General features: G+C 42.2%; 1 protein-coding gene across 5 annotated transcripts in view; it reads right to left on the reverse strand.

Annotated features, from left to right (window-relative positions):
- The window catches only part of LRRK1 (leucine rich repeat kinase 1), a 111,450-nt gene extending 87,451 nt beyond the window's left edge, over positions 1–23,999 (reverse strand). The window contains exons 1-4 of one of the 5 annotated variants that reach the window (XM_030577922.1): positions 23,784–23,999; positions 21,277–21,403; positions 19,917–20,104; positions 16,597–16,811 (exon numbers count right to left, since the gene is read on the reverse strand). In XM_030577922.1, the coding sequence (XP_030433782.1) occupies positions 16,597–16,663 (67 nt within the window). In that variant the 5' untranslated portion in view covers positions 16,664–16,811; positions 19,917–20,104; positions 21,277–21,403; positions 23,784–23,999. Of the gene's footprint in view, positions 1–16,596; positions 16,815–17,573; positions 17,636–19,916; positions 20,105–21,276; positions 21,404–23,783 lie in introns of those variants that run through there. The other 4 variants (XM_030577920.1, XM_030577923.1, XM_030577919.1 and 1 more) reach the window with 4 other exon arrangements.

A 23,999-nucleotide genomic window follows, 5' to 3' on the forward strand; every position in this document is an offset into this window, starting at 1 on the left:
AGCCACCTCGGCTACTCTTTTTCTTTACCACATATATATTTTTAATTGGAACATGTTCTCTCTTTTGTTCTCTCAGTTAGTGTTCTGTCTTTGATTCCCTTCATGCAGCTTTTCCAAATAGTGACTATGCCAAACAAAGAGAGAATCTTAAAGTACTGCTCCTGGTGACAAAAAGGAGATTTAAGGACCATCCCTGTTCAGCTGAACAAAGTACAAGCCATGAAACCCAGACCAAGAGAAGGAATTAATTAGAATAACTAGAGCCAGTCAAAATTTCCAATGTTTTTTCAAAGATGAAATATGGCCACCATTTTTCATAATTAAAATTTTCATGGCCAATTTTACTTTCTTTTGAAATTTTCCAGTTTTCCCACAGTAACCGTCTCTTCTCTCCCCGCCCCCGCCCCATAAATGTTCCAGTGTTCAGTTTTTCATTGGGAAAAAAACTTAAAAAACAAAAAAAGGTTTTCATTCCTTTAAATATTTTTCTCAAAAACATGTTTACTATTTCCCAGCCAGCACTAATGATTACTTATATAAGCTGCTACAGCAATCCCAATAGTGAATTGGGAACAAAGCCACCCTGTGCTAGCCAATGTTCAAACGCATACGATGACTCGGTCCTCGCTCCAAACAGCTCACAATTTGAGGCCTGGAAAGCTTATTCAGGGAAGCACTTAAGCACATGCTTAACTTTAAGCACACACTGAAACACTTTCCTGAAAGCACTTAAGCACATATTTAATTGCATTCCTGAATTAGGACTTCTGTATGCGATAGATAGTTCAACTATCCCACCAATCCCCGCTGGCCCTTTACATAGCTCTTAGCCATTGACGATAGGGATCACAACAGAAGCAAGCCTGGAGATGGAATTTGAAGAGGAGTTAGCAGCTTTACAAGCTAGTTTGGAGAGGATGCTCCTTCCATGTGTCAAGGGTAGAGCAGGAAAAAAGGCTAAGGGCTTGTGGGAGGATCAGATGGGGGGGTGGGCACTAGGGGAGCACGGAGCAGGAGTGGCAGAAGATCCCTAGAAGTAGGGTGGCCACCGGAACCTGAACTTTGGCCCTGCCCCTCCACTGCCCCTTCCCCCTGACGCCCTGCTCCCATGATGCCCCTTCCCCTGGAGCTCCTGCCCTCGCACCGCCCCTTCCAGGGCCGGCCCACAACATTTTGGCACCTGAGGTCAAATGACGCCCCCATGCCTCCTCATTTGGGCCAAAACTTTGAAAGGTCTCAATTCTGCCTTCTTCCTGTTCTACTCCTCTCATGGTACTGCTCTGCTACCTACCCCAATAAAGGAGAACTAACAACTTAAAATGCCTTGTTTAAAAATGTTAAGTAACATTTAACTTTCAAAACGCCTGAACAGCAAATGTAACTTTTCTTGTCTGCATAGTAAACACTGGCATGTTTATCTGTTTGAATAATCAAAGTGGTGCTTTCCGTGCCTTCTTGGTTGCGAAGATTTGAACTGCTTCCTGAAAGTTCACAGCCTGGGCCAGCTCATGCTCGGTTGAGATGGTTGCAAGGCCGATTGGCCTCTCCTGTGTCATTGTGGAGTGTAGATGTGTTTTTATTAACTTCAGCTTGGAGAAGCTGTGTTCTCCACTGGCAATTGTTACAGGAAGTGTTAGAAGTATGTGCAGAGCAACAAAAGCATTTGGAAAGAGGGTAGTCAACTTATTTGTGCACATATATTCCAGAACAGCCTTTGGAGTTGATCCTGCTGAAATGTATCTTGAAAGGGCTTTCAGTTCATCACCTAAATCACTTGCATCAATATTGTGCATGCTCTCATGTGTCAACACTGTCTCTATTGCCTTGCATTGCTGGCATAGGTCTTCTTCAGGTATAGTGAGGAATTTTGGAATATCATACAACATCCCAAATATACTGCTGTGTTCCTTGAGCTGCATGAAACGATCTTCAACTGACTGTATTGCACAGTCTAGCACTTGGTTAAAGAATTCAACTTGGAATTATTGTTTGGGGTCTCTTATGGGATTATCCCGTGCCTTGTAATCAAAATATCTTCTTCTTCGGTGACTCTTGTATTCTTGAGTGGGTGGGAAAATAGCTTCAGTGTGAAGTTCCTCTGCCAACTTCTGTGCACTCTCCAGAACGTTTTGAAATCCCTCATCTGACCGATAAGACTGTAGGTATGACTTTGCTTTGTCCAGTTGTTCCATTGCTCCAGACATATCAAGGTCAACACCTGGGACTCTCTTGCTAACAACATTTATTTCAAACAATATGTCATGCCACAAAACTAAGCCACACAGAAATTTGAAGTTATGTATGTTTCTGGTGATTCCATTTCCCTCTGCCACCATTCTCCCATGAACAGTTCCTGTCATAGCATTGTCCTCCATAATGGCAACTATGGCATCATCTATCTTCCCAATTTCGTGCTTGATAGGCTTTATCGCCTCCACTCGACTTTCTCATTGTGTGGCACTCAGGGGTTTCAGTGTCAGAGAGGATGTTCCCAGATGTTGCTTTAAAATTTGCCATTGATGAGTTGATGCAGAGAAAAATACACGGATGCTTTGAATTACATAAAAAAAATCAGCAGCCTCACTAGAGGCTGATGCTGCATTACTGACCACCAAGTTCAATGAATGAGAACTGCCTGGGACGAAGAAAGCTTGAGGGTTTAATCTTGGATCCGCGTCTGCACTCCTTTGTTCTTTTCTCTCATGTTGGCACCATTATCACAGCCCTGACCTCTCATGTCAGCTTATCGCAATTCCTGTATCTTCCAGCTTTTTAAGAAGCACATTTGTCATACCAGCTCCTGTAGTATCATCAATGTCAATAAATTCTAGAAAATGCTCTCTGACAGTCACCATTGCAGGGACATTTTCATTAGGTTCTGTTGTTGTTACAAAATGCACCATTAAAGTCATTTGTTCCATATGGCTGATGTCAGGTGTGCAGTCTAAAATAACAGAGTAATATCTTGCTGACTTCAGATCTGCCACAATCTTCTGTTTGACTTTTGTTGCCAGTAACTGTATGATCTCATTTTGAATAGTTTTTCCAAGGTAGTGGTGTGTGTACATTTCTTGGGTAGTGACTCTTCTTAGATACTCCTGGAGTACAGCATCAAACTCAGCCATCAGCTCCACAATTTTAAGGAAGTTTCCATTGTTTGGCACATACAGCCGATCTGAAGTGCCATGCAGTGCTAGGTTTTGGGTAGCAAGCATTCTCACAATGGCAATGAGCCTTTTCAGAACATTTTGGCAGTAAAGAGACTCTGATGCAATCTTCTCTTGATGCTGATCATCTATGGTGGCCTTTCACCTTAGTCTCATCTCAAGCTCTTTCCACCTATGGAATGCTCTCTGTTGATTTGCTGCCTTCTCATGGCATGCCAGATTTCCAGCCAGATTTTTCCAGTCCTTTGTTCCTGTAGAACCCAATGTGGCTGGAACATTAGACTGGAAGAGTTTGCAACAAAAACAGTATGCAGCATTCTGGGTTTTTGAGTACATAAGCCATACCCTCTCCACTTTGTCACCATTGGGGATTTCACACCAGTAATGTATTGGACGGAAACTTCTATTTTCATTGTCTTTGGGGAACATGAAGTTTTTCACTTGCTGTGGCCCATGCAGTACAAGGAAGTCCCTCAGGCTACTGCTCAAGTGGGTCCACAGTCCTGGATCATCTAGACTTGAGGAACTAAACTCAGCAGCAGCTGTTTCTTGTGCCTCCACCACACTCTTCTCTGATCTACACTTTTCTTCAGGAAGGTGCATGGTTACATCCATTTGAGATGGAGATATGGATGCTGCAGTAGCTGCCAGGTCACCTGCACTGTGACTAACTGGAAGATCAGGCATCCCTCACCACTCACATCCTCACTGGGGCTGGAAGGCTCACCGTGAACATTTGTGTCTGTGTATCTCAGGAGAGCTCCTTCTTGCTTAGATAGGAAAGCTTCCTTTGCTATCTTTTTTCTGAATGCTGCCCCAGAGGGCGTTTTCTTCTTTCACTCATGACTGCTGTTCTGTGCCAGCTCTAGTGGCTCTCAACACTCAGTTGAAGGGGACAAATAAGCAGGCTGGTAGCAGGGCCTGAGTAAGGGAAGATATCTGCGTCTTAAGGGCCTAACTGGGTCCTAGTACTTCAGTTGACTGCCTCTTCGCCTCAAGTGGGTTCAGGGAAATAGCAGAAAACAGGAAGCTCTCTGAGAAGCTGGTGTTAATCAGTCCAGGCTCCTGGGAGTGCTCCTCCTCCTCCTCTCTCCCTGCAGCTCCTGCTGCTTTCTGTTATTCCCTCTCACCTTTTCTCCAGCCTGCCTGTTATGTCTCTTGTGCCCTCCTTCCTCCAGCACGGCACTCCACCATCTCTGTGCATCTAGAGCAGAGAGAATACATATACACCAGCAGCAGACACAATTTTCTACACTCTGGGTCCTAGTGGCGCCCCCCACAGTCTGGGACCTGAGGCGGCCGCCTCAGTTCGCCTCATGGCTTATAAGGCCAGCCCTGGCCCCTTCTCCCAAGGCCCCGCACTCATACCACCCCTTTTCACCCAAGCCCCTGGCCTTGCACTACCCCTTCCCTCGAGACCCTGATCCTGCATGGCCTCTTCCCTCCATGACCCCGCCCCCCGGTTGCTCTTCTCCTCAATGAAAATTTTTCCATGGACTTCAATGGAAGCTGGATCAGATCTTCAGAGAGGTGGGTATGGAGAGAACAACATGGAAGGAAGTTTATCTTAGCAGCTGTGCTTTGAATGGACTGGAAAGTGTGGAAAGAGCGACAAATCCACAGGCAATCTCCAAGAAAAGCAGCATTGGTCCTGAGTCAATCTGTGCAGTGATGTGCTGCCAAAACTTCAGCAAGTGGTTCCCACAAAAAATGTCTTCCTTAATCTGTGATAAAGCTTAGGTACCAGAGATGCTTGTGCTTGCAAAAAAGGAAGGACTGGGCAGCACAATTATTTGTTTTCATAGTAAACACAAGTTCTTTCTAATTCGGAGGGAGGTGTTTCCACTGAGAAAACTATGTGTATTCTGCTAGAAATACATATACTTTGTTCTTGAAAAATATATTGGATAAAACCTTGGCCCCTGTAAAGTCAATGTGAGTTTTGTCACTGACTTTGATGTGGTCAGGATTTCATCCATGGAGTATACTGATAGCGTAACACAGTGATCAACTGGTATAACCTGAAGGGGGAGTGGGTTGAATGAGTTGAGAGCCTTAAGAGACCTTTACAAGCCAATGCAACTCAGAGCAACCTGGAGGCTGATCTAAATTGCACCAGGGGGCAAAACAGGAAAGCCACCCTCCCACCAATGTGTGCTACACACAAATCCAGTACGCTGAGGATCTGGTCCAATGAGTGCAGAGGGGGTGCAAACTGCTACCATCAATGTAAAGACAAAGGAGACTTCAGATGTGATAGCATTTTATTCCCACTTTGCCCAGGTGAGAAAGAGTACCCAAGATGCAACGCAACGGAAAACCACGCCCACAGCAAGAAGCTGAATACAGACAGCTATACTTTAGTGAACAATATGGAGCTATAGTTGAGATATATAAAGGGATTCCATCCATTAGTGTTTAAAAAAATTCTGTTTGATGCAAAAATAAAAGCTTTCGAACATCTTTGATGTGACAGTGAGACAGATTCTGGAGGAGTTCTTATCTGAAGTGATTATCAGCATTCCCTTTGAATCTTACTTCTTAAACAGATTTTTAATGTAAGGTAGATAATCACACTAAGTGTGTATCAGTTCTAAGTCTTGCAAACCCAGCTTTGTGGCTTTTCAATTAAACAATAATCTGTAGTCAAACACTCCTTCCCCAACAAGAGGAAAAAAAAATCAGTAACTCCAAAACAAGAAATCCGGATGAATCATTTAAAACAATTTTAAAGAATCTCAATTGCAAAGTTTTGTCCAGTCAGTGATGCCAGTTTTTCTAAACGATAATACGATCATTAAAGCATGATGTGGTGTAAGTTCCACAGGAACCACAAACATACCAAGAATATTTGAGCTAAATTTATCCAGACTTCTCGTTTCTCTAAGTTTGAATCTCTGTCCTGCTTCATTATTTTACCAGAACTTGCAACTGTATGCAGCAAGGGATTATGGACAGTTTGGTGCTGAGCTTTTCCCAACCAGTTCTGCGATTATGCTCTGTAACACTGCAAGCCATTCATTGAATATTAGAAGTCTAAAATACAAAAAAGAAGGCAGGGAAAATTAAGGGAAGGCTGGATTTTAACATTCCCTAAGTACAATTTCAGTACAAGACTTCATGAGGTACTCTGTTAGCACAGCCTCCTCAAACACTGCTATGAGGGAGGAAGTGCTATTATCCCCATTTTACAGATGGGAAATTGAGGCACGGAGACACTAAGTGACTTATCCAAGGTCACATGGGAAGTTTGTGGCAGAAGAGAAAACTGAACCCAGATATCCAAAGTTCCTGACTAACCACTGCAAAAGCTCTTTCGCTTGTACCAACTAAGCACCTTAGAAACTCAGCCTTTTAAACTCTCCGGAGAACAGAATTTTCCCATTATGTATGTAGGTGGCTATGTTACTGCTAATGGGAACACACAGGCAGAGAGGAAATTTCCACCTTTACGAGAGTGCTGGATGAAAAGTACTAACAATATGAGCCTGCCCCAGCCTATAGCAAATTTATGGAAATGCATCATATTGAAAGAATTTCTGTGGTACTGCCAAGTGGAAGGAAGCTTCTCCTTATTTTTCATTTTGCAACAGGAACCAATCCCTAGACAGTAGCGTAGGTCAGCATTACTAATGAAACCACAAAGAGCAGTGAGAAAGGCTGGGAAATAACTAATGGACACAATCTACCCTCTTACACACATGTATATGACTCTCATGAATTTAAATGAGAGTTCTGGTCATGTAACCCAGGGATTAGTTGATACGTTAATGGCATATACTGAAAAAGTTAAATAAAAACAAATATTCTTGCTGGAAGGTTGCAACATAACCCTACTTTAATTTGTACAAAACACAATGATAACACACAAGAATGCCAAAATAGAGAGAGAGAAAACAGACTGCTCTCTAAGGCAGCAAAGTACAGCTTGCCTCACCTTGCTTCCAGGAAACACCCCTCCACATTCACACACACACACTTAAAGTGATAGCTTGTGATTCCAACATAGTCCTTGATAAACCACATTAATAAGCAATTGACATAAAGAGCTCAGTCTTATGAAACCTACATCTTACAGCTGATACAGATTAAGGGTGAGGAAAAATGGTCCTAGAATAGAGCAGAATCCAACAGCATTTGAGCATAAAAATGTGGCCCAGTGTCTTAAAGTGAAGGTCAGGATACCTGGGAGTCTTGAACACAGGGCAGAGTACACAACCCTGAATTTAACCCTGGCTCTTGCAACCGACACGTGCTACAGCTTTGGGCACATCATGCTACTTCTCCATCTCAGTCTCTCCATCTGCAAAATGGGGGCAATAATTCTTGCCTCACTCGTGGGGCTGAATTAGTTAACACTTACACTGCTCTTTGAAGGTGGGTGGCATTTCTAAGTATTACTCTGGGGACGTTTGGGTTTGCAAAGGTTGCCAAATCAGCTACATAGTGACCAAAAAAAAAAAATCAGCATTGCTATTGTTATGATGGAAAAGCTATTTTTAACCAATCAGACTTTAAAAAAAGGTGAACTTTGCGATGACATAGTCATTAAAAGTTTCCCTGGATACACTAAAAAGAAACTTTATGGGTACAGTTTGGGTTTAGCTGTTTTTATCAACTGCACTAAGGTCCCACTCCTGCAAACAGCAGAACACTTATGGCAGCACTCAGGGAAAGACACCTGTACCAACACAGAACCACGCTGATTGCAGGGTCTGCCTGTGAGGGTCTCTTTACAGGGCCTAAATGCACTTCCCTAGTTTTCAGATCAGTCAATCTCCTTTGAGTTAGAATAAAGTACAGATTCAAACCACATCAAAATATAAATACAAAGTCAAACTATTATAGCAAATTTAGAACTGTATGGAACAAAAATTCCACCCCATTCTGCACTGCAAACATTTCCTCTGGGCTGGCTGTATTCTAAAGAGCAAAATACTGGTAGCATCTTTAATGAAGTTGGCCTTAAAAGAAAATAATCTGACTAAATGGCTCTGACCATCACTGAGGGTTTGACCGAACGCCTGTTGAAGTTAGTATAAAGGCTCCCATAAATTTCAGTAGGCTTTGGAACAGGCCTGTATAGTCTTTCTGACATTATGAAAAATAACTATTCAGCACAATTCCTTTTGCAAGTGTAAATTTATATACACTATTGGCAAAATGATAGGCATGATCATGATTATAAGTGTTGGATGTGCACACATGCCATGCAATTAGTATTTTCATAATGTAACTAAGGACAGTGATTTTGTTTTTCACCAGATTAAACCCTTCCCCCAACTATTTTATCATCACATATCCACGAAAGCAGATAAGATGCATTTATATAAAAGTTATGTTTGCAAAAGATTTTCCAATTGCCTCCCTCATATTGTTACCATTACTTCAGTCAGGCTGCTTGAACTCCTATGTATTGGTTGTATATTATATTAAAAACTAAGGCTTTAAATAGAAAGTCTTGTTTGTTCTTGCCCAAATAAGGATCACACTTTCCTCAAGCAGTAAAACAACTGTATTTAGAGTTGTACCCTCTGCCCAGTCGACTATTCCCAGAAATGTAGGGCTGGAAGGGACCTTGAGAGGTCATTTAATCTAGTGGTTCTCAACCAGGTGTACGCTTATCCTGAGGGGTTCGCGGAGATCTTCCAAAAGGTATATCAACTCATCTAGATATTTTACACCAGGCTACAGAAAAAGCACTAGCAAAGTCAGTACAAACTAAAATTTCATACAGACAATGACTTGTTTGTACTGCTCTATATACTATACACTGAAATGTAAGTACAATATTTATATTCCAATTGATTTATTTTATAATTATATGTTAAAAATGAGAAAGTAAGCAATTTTTCAGTAATAGTCTGCTGTGATACTTTTGTATTTTTATGTCTGAATTTTTTAAACAAATAGCTTTTAAGTGAGCTGAAATTAGGGGTGCACAAGAAAAATCAGCCTCCTGAAAGGGGTACAGTAGCCTGGAAAAGTTGAGAAGCACTGATCTAGTCCGTCCTCCCACAAAGGATCATGTATAACTAGACCATCCCTGGCAGGTGGTTGTGTAACCTGTTTTTAAAAATCTCCATTGATGAGGATTCCACAACCTTCCTGGTTAACCTAATCGAGTACTTTACTGTCCGTATAGTTAGAAAGTTTTCCCTAATATCTAACTTAAATCTTTCTTGCTGCAGAATAAGCTGATTACTTCTTGCCCTACCTTCAGTGAACATGGCAAACCACAAATAACTATTCTTTGAGTACAATTTTTGAACCAGTTTAAACCCACTTTATAGTAATTTCATCTAGAAAATATTTCCCTATGTTGCTTATGAGAATGTCATGTGGGACTGTGTGAAAAGCTTCACTAAAAATCAAGATATATCACATCTACTGCTTCCCCCCATCTGCTAGGCCAGTAATGTTTGAATCAGCGTGGACATCTGTACTTCCTTCCACTTCTATGGCCTCTCGTTCCTTTTACAGTGTCTTCTTCATGGTGTGGGTTTGGAACAGATTATATTATCCAGCTTGTGTAGCAGTAGTCTCCTTTTTTAAGATCAGCTGTTTATTCTTCTAGTTCATGTGCATGCTGGGGGATTTGTGCTATGCATTATCATTATGTGTTTTATAGTCACTGAGATAAATTTTGAGCCAGCATAATTTAGTCTCAGTTTGGTCCTGAGAGCATCTGGCTTCTGTAAACTGGATCCTTTGTAACACTTAGGTTATGATTTGGAAGGAGACTGTCACCTGGATCTGTTCGTCTTACTAAATTTCTATTGTCTTAATCAGCTTGTCTTCCGTAACTGGTCAGGAACACTTCCCTTGCTTGCATGAGCTGTTGTATTATATTCCATGAGTTGTCATTCCATTTGTGCCTCCTTATCAGAGCAACATGTGCAGGTCCAGTTCCCATTAGCTCCTGTGCCTGGCCCCTAATCAAATCCCCTTCCCCTCATTGCCCCTGGCTTCCTGCCCCTGGGGAGGCTGCTGGCTTCCCCAGTTCTGTGGATGTGTTCCTGATTCTCTGTTGCAGCTGTCTCCTCCTTGCAGTGGAGCACAGGGTCAAGAGATACAGAGTCAATCTACTGCTAATAGTTTTTTGTTTTGTTTTTGCTTTGCTCACTACTGTATACATTTCTGCCCTGTAAGCATACAGCACCAACTGGGCTAAGTCACTGAGCAATCGCAGCTGTATCCTACTCACAAAGGTCAAGATGTTCAAAAGTGACTCACTATTTTGGATGCCTCTATCATCTTTAGGCACGCATCTTGAGACAACTTGACGAGGCCTGTTTTTTAAGAATATGCTGAGCATCTGCCCTCTGAAAATCAGGCCCCTTCAAGGTGTCAGAGAACCGAGGCACCAAAATCACTAGTAACTTTTGAAAATCTTGGTCAAGATAATTGTGAATGTGCAATGTGCTGCCTTGGTATTACACAGCACCTTTATGTGACAGCAAGCATTCTAAACAAGGCTGAATTTCTGTTAGCTTTTGGGCCTCCACCAAATCTTACCACTTCTGTATACAGTCTACATTTCAAGAGGGTTAAAAATAAAACCTGGTTACTGCTGTGTAAGGGCACTTCCTATTTCTGCTTGCTGTTTCCTACTTTTGTTTCTAGAGGGCATGCATGATAAGTCCAGCTCTCATAGCTACTTGGTTTTTTTGCTTGTAGGATTATTTTTGATTCACTGTTTGCGCCAAAAGACCTTAGATTCAGAAGCAGGAAGAAAAAAATTTCAAGATTCGTTTAGTCTCATTTCTATTCCATAAACTTCAGACTAACGCCCCACACAGTGCTTCTATAGCACATGGCCCACCCCAAGTGTGTCCACTTCATCCTCACAACACCAACCTGAGGAGCAAAGGCAGGTATTGTCATTGCCCTGTCTTCTAGATGAGGAAGCTGAGAGAAACTGTGAGCCTTGTGCTGAAGTCTATTCAGTGCATCATGACATGGCTGGGTCTAGAATGACAGTGCCCTGACCCCTAGTCCTGTGCTATAACCATGACACCTTTTTGCTGGCATAACTTCTCCTTGTAAAACGTTACACTGAGAACATTTATGTGACGAAGTGGGAATGTTCTTAATGTTTTCTCTGAATACTGTGTGGGTGCCTCAGTTTCCCCTATGCATTTCTTACGTATCTAGGTAGGGGGATCAGGGTGTATAACTGCTGAAGAGCCCAAGAAGGCCCCTGTGATACTGTCTGCACAGAGAATGGCCGGCACTCTGTCTCCTGGCAACTAACGGCCTGGGCCCTTCCTCTGCAAAGATGCCAACTGAAGGTGTTGGAGAACAAAGAGATCAAGTGATTTCCTGGCCTGGAAAAGAGAAAAAGGCCAGAGAGGAGAGGCTGGAGAGTTTCAGTTTGGAGCTAGCTGGGGCTGTGGAGTGAGTGCAGATGTGGGTGTCTGGCTCACTGCCCCCCAAAATGGACCTGGCTGAGGGGTCCTGTTCTTGGTACCTACAAACTCTGTTTTAGACCATGTTCCTGTCATCTAATAAATCTCTGTTTTACTGGCTAGCTAAGAATCATGTCTGACTGCGAAGTTGGGGTGCAGGACCCTCTGGTTTCCCCAGGATCCACCCTGGGTGGACTCGCTGTGGGAAGCGCACGGAGGGGCAGAGGATGCTGAATGCTCCAAAGGTCAGACCCAGAAAGGTGGAAGCCATGGGAGCTTCTTGTCCTGAAGACAGTCTGCTCACAGAGAGGAGACTTCACCAGAATCCTGACTGGCTTCGTAGGGAGCAGTTCCAGAGCACTGCCCGGGGACTCCGTGACAACTTAAATCAGCTACTGTTAATGGAACTTCAAAGCCTGTTTCTGTCCTCCCTTCCTCCTCTATCATTCAGCAGTAAAGATTTATAAACAAAAAATAAAACATTCACAATAATAAGTGCAAGTCCCTGCCCTCGACATTAAAGGAAACACAGTCAACCAGGCAGAATTTTCCAGAAATAAAAACAAAGATCTAATCTGGAGGCATCACATAAGTTAACGCCCAGTGTTATGTGGACTTCGGCTATTTTTATTGCTGGGTGGCAGTCACTAGCTGCTGCTGTGGACTTTTATTTTCTAAACTGATTTGAAGTTGGTGCCAGACTAACAGAACTAGTGGTTTAAGTTTGCACAAAAAAGAAACAGCGTGGGCAGGAACAGTGTAAACTCTCCCCCTCTCTCATCCCTCCATCTCCCATCAGTGTGCTTCAGCGTGAGAGGACGGGTCAGCCTCCCGCCTCTCACAGGCTATTAGTGAGGGGGCCGGTAGTGATGTGGACACCTACCCACTACGAACGGGGCTGAGCCAAAGGCTTCTTAAGGCACCCAAGTCTCTCTTCCACATTTGCAAATCTGACCCCCAATGCAAATACCCAGCAGAGATGGAGAAGGGGATAACAGTTCAAATACGGCTTATGCTGCTACTAAGTAACCAAACATAGTTACTATCTAATGGCTTGTGAAATTTTCTACAAGAAATTGTTTTGCAGAGTTAACTAGTTCATGAGGAAGCCAATTCAAATGATCCTGTGCGATCTTACGAGAGCTTCAAGGTCAGGGTGGATCATGACTTGGATGGGAGACCTACAGGAAAGACTTTTTCATCATGCAAGAAGTGGTATTGGTGATGCACAGGCAGCTCATTTTCATCTCAGTCATGCTGTGTCTACACTTAAAATGCAGCAGCACTTCCGCAATGCTTCAGTGTAGACACTCACTATAGTGGCAGGCTGGGTTCTCCTATCACACTGGTTAATCCGTCTCCCCAAGAGATGGTAGCTAGGTTGATGGAAGAATTCTTCCGTCAACCCTACGATGTTTACAACAGGGGTTAGGTCAGATTAACTATGTCATTCAGGGTTGTGGATATTTCACACCCTTGGGCGATGTAGTTGGGTCAACCTAACTTTTCAGTGTAGACCAGCCCTCAGTACCAAATTAATGGCCCAGCATGGTTGCAGGAGCCTCTGTAATGACAGGGATGCTATCTTTCAGGTGAAATAAAAAGGGTGGATTGGGTCACACGTGCTCAATCAAAGTTCTTCTTGCATTTTTCAAGAGACATAAGGGCATTAAACCAATGGTCTGCTCTAAATTCCAGCTCACGTAATTATACTCTGGCCACCTAAATCTGCAGGGCAAATTTATGTTCTTTTTCCTTCTGCTCCTATCCTATACCGTGATGCAATGTGTCTCTGTGCTGTGGGGCAGCTGCCGAATTCCAGTGGTGGGCAGCAGGATCCTTTTACTGTACAGACTTGCCTCAGTGGGGGTTGTAAGTGTTTAATTAGTTAATTTTTGTAAAGTTGCTATGGAAGTAAAAAAGTATTATAATAGTGATAATTATTCTTTCTTTACTTTAATCATTACAGAAACAGAGGAAGACGCTCTCTCAATATTTTTGTAGAGTGGCCCAATTCCCCTTAGAAACCATCACACAGAGTTATCCTGGGGCTCAAGACCACATTTGTCATTGCACCCAGACAAGCTTCACCAACAGAGATGTCACTAAGTATTTTTCAAAGGAGAGCCCTGATGAATTCAATAAACAGTGATTACCCTTCTGTAGCTTTCTTGAACCATCCTGTAGAATTTAACAGAGAATTATATCCTTGCTACAAAATTCTATAAAATTAAAAAAAACAAAAAACCCACTCCAGAAAGGAATTCATTCTCATTATATAATTTGTAGAGTAACTTCTTTAGAACTCTATTGAATTGCTCCAAAATCCCATTTGGTTTCATCTCTATTAAGTTCTAAAGAACTTTTCAATAAGAGTGAAGATCTTTTGCTTCACAAAAGGCAGGAATATCCCCCGTATCCCTATACTCGCCCTATATGGGTCACAAGGCTTCATTTTAATAAGCATGATCTTAATGTGTAATAGGAAGGCGAAGCAGAGGTGGAGTGGAGATGAGTCAATTATTTACACAGCTGAAAAAACAATATATATTACTCTGCACTTCTATAATGCCTTCCATCTGAGGAACCCATCGTGCTTTACAGACATTAGCTAATTAAGCTTAGCGACATCCCTGTGAAGCAGCAAAGGATATATAGGGACACTTCACATACCACTGAAATGCAGCTACCTCACAGCTGGAGTAGAGCAGAATTTTTGCTGGACACAAAACTAGCATACAAGTTAGGCCAGGAATAACATACCAAGTTGAAACTACAGGGGGAACTTAGGCAGACAGAATGGGAGAGATTCTCAGTTGGTGTAACTTGTCACAGCTCCATTGAAGTCAACATAGCTAGGACAATATGCTCCAGCTGAGGATCTGCCCCAATGTTCAGCTTTCATGAAAAGTGGCCTAGGATTGTAAGGCTGGTAAGTGATCAGAACTCAAGTGTTATTTCTCATGAGGGAAGGGACTTCCAGCAGCACATAGCCTCCAATACCCTCCTGAATGCAGTAGCCAGTTACTGAGCCACAAACACTATTTCACTATGTGTGAGAAGCCACACATTCATAAACTGACCAGACCTGCCCTACTCTGCTTGTGAGAGCTGATTGGATCCCAGCATAAGGAGATATGACTACAAGAAATACCTCTAGGGTCTCCTAGTGTTACTGGAATCCCTGATATTTACAGATGAGATGCTATGGGCTATTATTATTCCCAGTGGTTCCTGCACAATTAAAGCAGCCGACACCATCTGCATGAAAAGCATGAAAACAATATGTTCACGTGTGAACGTTTAATGACTTACAACATTCCAGCATTCAAGTTAGGTAAGTAAATCCAAATGGCAAACAAGGACCATCTAATGTAAGGAGTGGACTGACTAGCTGACATCATTCATCCTTGGGAGAAACTAAGCAATCCTGGACCAAAATAAGTTTAAACACCTACAGCATACGCATAGGGAGCAAACTTTCTGACGTAGTACATGATTGAAAACCTAACCTCAATACCACATGGCCAATCTTCCCTATCACATACAATTTCTTACACAATTCTATGTATAGTGGTTATACTGGTATGCTCTGTACACTACATGTTACTGGTGACTTACCACATATTTTACACAACAAAGCAATATAAGAATTTCCATGAAGAAAAGCAGCTGCTATTAAATAGAAAAACAGTTTATAGCTTTTTTTCTCCTTCCCACCTCATTATTTACACACAGACAATTGGTTTATTTACCTTCTCTTTGAAACACTGAGAAAAATCTGCCAAATCAGCATTACAGGATAAAACTGTTGGTAATCCATTAAAGTCTGCTAATCGTTACAGCAGATTAAAATTCTTTTCATGGTTTATAATTTAGTATGCCAACAGAAATGAATTCAGATTTCCAGAGAGTTTAGACATACAATTAACAGATTAAAGCATATACCAGATTTAATCATTATTTCCAAAAGTTCCTGATCACTATACAAAGATAAAGCTTTAAATATAGAAAAAAAAGCTACCACAAAATAACCATAATACATACGGGGAAGGGAAAGAGTTCCCGGAGCTCTGTGTGACACTGGTGTGAAATGTCTTTGATAAAGGTAAAAAGGCCTCTCAATAAAATATCAGGCATTGCTTCATACTTGCTGATAAAATCCAAAATAAGGTTGCTAAAACATTAGGCTCTTCTGAGCTCTGCTCACTCACTACCCAGCGTCAAAAACACCTTCATCCCACACTTCTAACGCAAAAACTGCCTCCTTATGAATTATTTATTATGGGGAAAAACACTAATATAATAAGCCAAAGACCAATTCTTGTTGCTGAGACATAACTGTTTTTGACTTGGAGAAAATTAACGTTATTGTCCCGTGACTGACAATTTTGGCAACAAATATTAATATTTGAAGAAGAAATTATCACATCAACAGAAACTAACCTGAAACATACATCTCCTTTTAAAGAAGGATTTCTACCTATGGATTCAAAATATTATTATAGAAACCCAAACCTTCTAATCCATGCTATGGATTTTTAACATTAAATCATCAGTAATTGCTGAATCAAAGCTTATAGTACAATAGGAGCAGGATCTGTTCAGCCTTAGGAATGATGCTCTGATTTTAAAAGCTTTGGTACCCTGAGCCCATACTGCAGCAATAGCTGGCAGCACATTTGTATTCATGTGCTAAAAATTATGAACCTTGCAACACATTTTTGAATCAATGCTATGTGATAGAAATACTGACTAGTTCCACTTGTAAGGAACGCTGTTCCATCTTTATTAATAGATATATGTCTTTCATCTTGCAAGTAAAATTAACTGTTACATTTTGTAGATTCTTGAAGATATGGTCTTGGATTTTCAAAGCAATTAAAGGGAATTAGGTGTTTAAATCTCACTGAATTCCAATGGGAGCTGTGCACCTAAGTCCCTTGGGCACCTTCAAAAATCAAAGCCTAAATATTTACTGCTGCTCCAAATAGGAAAGAAAAAGCAGTTCCATTTACCATTTTGGGGCTCCATGTTGCACTCTCTGCTAACAGCCGATTCCTCAGTTCCCACGCACCAGTACATTCTGGGCTGTAGTTGCGTAGTTTCAATAAGCCAACTTTCTGCAGCATTTAAAATTAAATAGTGTCGTCAAAGTCAAACGACCTCTCTCCAGGTGCAGGATTGGAGAGTCACTGCCAGTTGTCACAGTCATGAAGAAACACCATCTGCCCTGCTTTAAAAAAATAAAATAATAATAATAAAAAAAAGCAAAAACCATAAATCATCCCAGTGCAGGAATTGCAAGATGTTTATTTCTCTGCACATACAAAATTTGCTTCTCTAGACATTACCTTGCAAAAGGGCATTCATTTCATGCCACTGTAAATACAATTTATTATATAATACTTTAGCTACCCATATTGTGAATCAACAAAATAGCCTGACAATGTCTCCACACTAAAAAAGGAGGCTAGTCTCAATTTCTCTCAGCCAAAACTACTAAAGAGACTACAGTCAAAACAGGATATTTTGGATAAGGATTGCAGATCCCGTTTCAGACTCTCAATGGGCTAGCACTGAAGTGGTGTATCCCTGCCAGAGGGAATTCCTAACGAAATTCCACTTCAGAACCATCTTTTAGTCACAAAAGAAGTCGAAATCTAAGCAGAAATTGTGGATCCCATTAAGAGAGCACTTGAGAAACTCCTTATTATCCCCAACAAATACTGATCTGGTTACCAAAAAGGGGGAATCCTCTATGGAAGGAAATAATACAAGAGGAAAAGAAGAGGACAAACTTTGTATCTAGACCAGTAATGCACAAGGATTTCATTGCAAAATAAACAACATTTTGCAGGAACATATATATCCAAGGAGCCATATTCAATTTCTGTGAGCTACAAAATGTTTGGTTTTTTTAACCACTCTGCAAAATTAGCAATGACCAGGGCATTGATTGTCTCTCTCTCCCAGGGAATTTTGAAGTTCTTACCTGTTTAAAGTTGAGTCTCAGAAATTTTCTCTCTTTTTAAAAGTCTTCTGTCTAACATTGCTGTGGCATTTACAGTATGCACACAAGTAGCAAACTTTGTTCCTTTATTTTCTGCTTTCACTTTCAGTATGTAAATTATTTCATTAATGTAGCAGAGCATCACTGAATAGATCTGATTTTAATCCATTTCTTTCATGTCTGCTGCATGCCATCAAAGGTATGAAAGGAGGTCCCCGATTCAGCACAGTACTTAAGTATGTGCTTAAGTGCCATTAAAGTCAATGAGACCTAAGCAGATGCTTCAATGCTTTACTAACTAGAGCTGGTTTGTTGAATTGGGGTTTAAGAGCAAGGGCAGTAAAAAATACACTCATCCTTCAACTGATCTACATTCAGTTTCCTCACATTCCTCCTTCATTTCACAGGACTTTAAGTCCAGTTGGCAATGTGTTACAAAATCTGTGAATGGCAAGAGATTTGCTTCTATGTAGATGTTTGAGTCTGGTACTATTTTATGTCCATACAGACAAATGCAATTTCTGGTGATCCCCACTTTGTGGAGCTCGTCTGACAATAAGGACCAAATGCCCATTTCAGCTACTGCTTGCCCTAGGCTATGTGGATCATTGGCATGTTGGATTTTAAAGGTCATATTGAATGGAATTTTTTGATGCTTTCAAAGCTAGGAAATGCATTTTGGGGTACTCCTTGGTTGCCAGTAAATTCTATTACAGCTTATGGGAGTACTTGCTTGAGCCAATAACAATGTGATTGACCTGCTTTGGAATTAGACAAGGTAAATTCTACTAGCCAGTCGTTGCAAGACAGGAGGTGTTTGCTTACCATGTACATGTCTGATTTGACAAATTCAACAATTTACAAATCCGATTGCAGTGATCATTTAATTCTAATGGTCTATATTGCGGCTGACCCAGGATTATATTCCTTGTAAGCCTGTAGACCAGGGGTCAGCAACCTTTCAGAAGTGGTGTGCCGAGTCTTCATTTATTGACTCTAATTTTAGGTTTCACATGCCAGTAATACATTTTAACGTTTTTAGAAGGTCTCTTTCTATAAGTCTATAACAGGGGTGGGCAGTCTCTGACACATGGCTCGCCAGGGTAAGCACTCTGGTGGGCCGGGCCAGTTTGTTTACCTGTCTCGTCCTCAAGTGCGGCTCTCACTGGCTGCGGTTCACCGCTCCAGGCCAATGGGGGCGGCAGAAAGCCGTAACCAGCACATCCCTCGGCCCGCGCCGCTCCCTGCCTCCCCACTGGCCTGGAGCGGTGAACCGTGGCCAGTGGGAGCCACGATCCATCGAACCTGCTGACGCGGCAGGTAAACAAATCGGCCTGGCCCACCAGGGTGCTTACCCTGGCAAGCCGCGTGGCAGAGGTTGCCGACCCCTGGTCTATAATATATACCGGTAACTAAACTATTGTTGTATGTAAAGTAAATAAGGTTTTTAAAATGTTTACAAAGCTTCATTCAAAATTAAATCAAAGTGCAAAGCCCCCCGGACTGGTGACCAGGACCCGGGCAGTGTGAGTGCCACTGAAAATCAGCTTGCGTGCCGCCTTCGGCATGCGCGCCATAGGTTGCCTACCCCTGCTGTAGACAGAGAACAGGGCCAGATTCACTAGATAGGTTATGTCTCCTGTGTCACTGAGGTGGGTGAAAAGAGCAGTAACCCAACTGCAAGTGCCCAGCAGAGTGTTTCTCTGTGGTAGAATTGCACTCTCTGCTGATGCATTGCATAGTCTCAATACAAGGCAGAGCTAAGGTTGTTTGGATGCTTTACATATGCATTTCCATACCTTAACATCTTTGCATTTCTTTAACGTATAACCTGAATTCCCTGGATTTGTCATGGTTAGTTTGGAGAACATCATTATAATGCTTTCTACCCTAAAGATACTTATACATACACTCAACTTTTAACTCCATTAACATAGTTATTATACATTCCAGGGCAAAAACTAATTGACTATTAGACAGGGTGGTGTTACACAAGATTCTGTGTTTCTGTGAGATTCCTCTCAGCAGGACTAAGAGCAGGGAGCAATACATTTTCATGCAAATTTAGATTCCATTCAGCATCTGCCCAGCTTCTTTCAAGATTCACTAGCAGACAAATGGCTCACTTTTAGAGACTAGCTAAAGGAATTACTGCCATTTTAAAAAAAAAAACAGTATAAAATATTTTGCATTCACAGCCTTTTTCATTCAAAGATCTTAAAGCACTTCATAAACATTCATTAAGCCTCACAATACCCCTGTGAATATTGTAGGTAAGCACATTGAGGCACATAGAAGTGCAATGACTTGTCCAAGATTACTCACCAAGTCAAAAGCAGACTGGAATAGCATCTTGAGTCTTTTGTCAAACCACTGCCTTTGAAAACAATGTTATGCCACATTCAAGGCCAGAGATGGTGTCAGGGGTATTCACAACAGGTAACAATGTGGAGCATGAAGGTGGATGAAGCATCACTGATCCAAGCCAACTGTGGGCTCTGTGACGTTGTAGTCTATATAATTTTATAAAAATATGCTAATGAGTGAATATAATGTAACTGGAATATGCTTCATGCAAAAGGTCTCTTGTAAGGTATCATAACAAATCTTATAATCTACTGAGTGTGATCATCCTATTTGTCTAAATGTACCACTCTTGTATCTGAAACTAGAAATATGAAATAGAACTCTGAGGGCCTATTGTAATTATGCAAAGTGTGGGCCATTAATGGTGGTTTGGAATCTTGATTTCCATTAACCAGGACAATTGTCTGCAGATGGCTGTGGTTTACTTGTAAGTCTTCCTGTATACCTGTGTGCTGGCAAGTGGGCAATGAAGTCTTGCAGGGATATGTGATCATGTCACCTGAACTGGAATCCATCTTTATCCTGATGTCTTTCCATTTAGAAGGGGGTGGGAACCCAGAGAGGGACAGAGGATTCCCGCCTTATGCAAAAGATATATAAATGGGTGGAACAGAACAAAGTGAGGAGCCATCACGAAGAAGCCTCTAGCTACCACCTGAGCTGGAACAAGAGCTGTACCGGGGAAAGAACTGTGCCCAGGCCTGGAAAGTGTCAAGTCTGAGGAAAAAACTTACTGATGCATCTCTGAGGGTGAGATTATCTGTATTCAGTTTGATTAGACATAGATTTGCACATTTTGTTTGTATTTTGCTTGGTGACTTACTTTGTTTTGTCTGTTACTACTTGGAACCACTTAAATCCTACTTTCTGTATTAATTAACTCAGAGTATGTATTAATACCTGGGAGAGCAAACAACTGTGCATATCTCTCTATCAGTGTTATAGAGGGCGAACAATTTATGAGTTTATCCTGCATAAGCTTTATACAGGGTAAAACGGATTTATTTGGGTTTAGACCCCATTGGGAGTTGGGCATCTGAGTGTTAAAGACAGGAACGCTTCTGTTAGCTGCTTTCAGGTAAACCTGTAGCTTTGGGGCAAGTATCTCAGACCCTGGGTCTGTGTTGGAGCAGACGGGAGTGTCTGGCTCAGCAAGACAGGGTGCTGGGGTCCCGAGCTGGCAGGGAAAGCAGGGGTAGAAGTAGTCTTGGCACATGAGGTGGCAGCTCCCAAGAGGGTTTCTGTGATCCAACCCATCACAGGCTCGTGTCAGGACACAGTCACACTCAGAAGAGGGATTAATACCTCTAATACCTACCAATGCAATGAGAAGAGAATGGGGCTCTTGGCATTTTGTTAGTGCTAAATCCCTGCTAAACAGCAATCCATCGTTGGTCTTTATAGGAAGCCAATGTATCCTGAGCTGTCTTGGATCACCAGAAGCTCTGTGCAGAAAAAAAAATCCAATTATTTCTATAGAATCATAGGACTAGAAGGGACCTTGAGAGTTCATCTAGTCCAGTGCCCTGCAACAACTTGTCACTGATATCTTTCATAACATGTAATAAAAGCAGACAGAGTGAAAAATAGAGCACTCTGTGTCTATTTAGATAAAGAATGATTGAAAGATAAAAAAAACAACAACAGAAGTTGGAACCAGAAGAGAGTTTGTATTCAAGACCAACCCTTTGTACCTGTTGCATTCGCCACTGGATTGCCACCTTTCTCCTAATGTCCCATGTGACTAAATCAGTTGGGGGAGAGATAGCTTAGTGGTTTGAACATTGGCCTGCTAAACCCAGGGTTCTGAGTTAAATCTTGAGGGGACAATTTGGGGATTTAGTTGGGGATGGGTCCTGCTTTGAGCAGATGGTTGGACTAGAGGACCTCCTGAGGTCCCTTCCGACCCTGATAGTCTATGAATACCATGACATTGCACTGCATCTTTCAACTTAAATCATTTGTGGAGGACTTTAAGTGCTCTGCAAGTGATGTGTCAAAAATGGGAATCTATCTCAAATTTTGGGATAAGTGACAATTTATTTGTACACTATATCACTGGTCATAGCAGCAGACAAAGGGAGAGCTAGTGGTCAGAGCAACGACTCCTGGGTTCTATTTTCCCCTCTGACACAGGTATGCTGTGTGATCTCAAGCAAATCCCATAAATTGTGTGCATCGGTTTCCAAATCTGCATAGTGGTTATATTATTTATCTCCCTCCAGACATATAGTAACATTTGATTAATTACTATTTATGAAGCACTCTGAAATTACCGGCTGAGAGGTCTATATAAGCAGAAAGTAATAAAATAATAACAATAATTAAAACTCTGCACTATAAAAGTGAAGTGTTTCTATTCTGGAGCCCCAGAGTGCTTCCTGATGGCTGTTATAATGGTTATTGTATAAAAGGAAGGTTTTCCTTAAAGCTAATATAGATTATTTCCCTTCTACCACCAGCTTTCAGGAAAGGACAACAGCTTCCTGCTTATGACTCATTTAACCCAAACATTTCCTTCATGGATTCCAAATTTAGGTTCTGTTAAAAATGACCCCAAACATTTTCTTTTCATTAACGTCTTGTCACCCTTTAATTTCTCCGAGGCACCAGACTGACAGGCCCTCAGCTTGTAATCACATACACACGTATTTAACTTTACTTACATAAGTAGTCTCAGTGATATCAATGTGAGCTTTTACATGAGTAAAATTAACAATATGCTTAAATGTCTGGAAGCTTGGGGCCTTACTCTGTAAGGAAAAGGGATCTGGACTAGTTCTGTCCTATGTAATATGTTGTCTGTTTTCATTATTATATATGAATGTATATAGAATAAACAAAAGGCGCAACAGACGATTATAGTTTCCTCTTCCAGAGCAGGTGATAAGCAAATAATGTGACCAGCATAAATGGTTTAAAATAAATTAGATTTTTAAAATTCTGATGAGAGTGAGTGAAGAAATGATTTGCTGTCCTCCCCCAAAAAATATTTTGGCAAAAACAAACTTTTCTTCAACTTTTTTTTAATTAAAAAAATTAAAAACCTAAAGTTTGTTTTTTCAATAAAAACCTGAAAACTTTCAAACAAAAGCATTTTGCCATGAAAATTAACCCTTTGTCCAAAAGCCACTTTTCACTGAAAAAAGGCTCTATTTCTGCAGAACCAAGGTAAGAAAAGTGGTTATCCCAACAGGGTCCCTTTGGCTGTGGCTTACAAAAGAGCAGAAGCAACCTAAAGTCACCAAACACACACACCATAGCACCAAGCCCCGGGTTGCTTCAAATCTCAGAGATGAACATTCAGCTGCTATTTAGATGCGACACCTGGTTCGCCGTGGGCCTGGCAAAGTTGTGGGGCGGTGCGGAGTGTGCCCCTTTAAAGAGCCTGCCCTGTCCCCAGGCGGGGGAAACACCCCTCGTCTCTATGGCAGCACAACCTCCTTCAGGACCTTTCTCCAGCCAGTTTTCAGTTCAGTTTGTACCCTTCAAAAGCGCACAGCTGGAGCGCTCCTGTAAGAAGGCAGGTGTGTGTCTGCCACGCCAGTGCCCAGCCCGGGGAGGGGCAGGCAGGAACGGGGGGCTGAGATACTAGGGTGATGAGGGCCATATAGATCCCTGCCTGGGGATCACTAGGGAGAGCCCGGCTTCCCCCTCCACGAGGGGCAAGTCCTGCTGCAGAGGGGAGGAGGCTGCGAGCCCTGCTGCGGGGCCGGGGGGCGGCCCTGCAAGGTCCGTCCTCGCAGCCAGAAGGCTGCCAAGGGGAAGAAGCAGAAGCACCGAAACCCTACGCAGCCCAGCAGGGTCCCCGCGAAGCCGTTGTACCTCCTGCCAGTGCCGCCCACAGCCGGGGCAGAGCGTCCCTGCGAGGCGGGCGCCGCTCGGGGGTGCGGAGCCGGGACGCCGCCTGCTGCTTCTCCGGCCGGAGCAACTTGCGGGCTGCTGCTGCGCGGGACGGGCGGGCTGGAGAGAAGGGAGCGAGGCGCCAGGGCGGTGCGCAGCCTGCCAGGGCAGCCAGCACTTCCTCAATCCACACAGAGC

The sequence above is a fragment of the Gopherus evgoodei genome, chromosome 10, assembly GCF_007399415.2.
Source record: "Gopherus evgoodei ecotype Sinaloan lineage chromosome 10, rGopEvg1_v1.p, whole genome shotgun sequence".
Lineage (NCBI taxonomy): Eukaryota > Metazoa > Chordata > Testudines > Testudinidae > Gopherus > Gopherus evgoodei.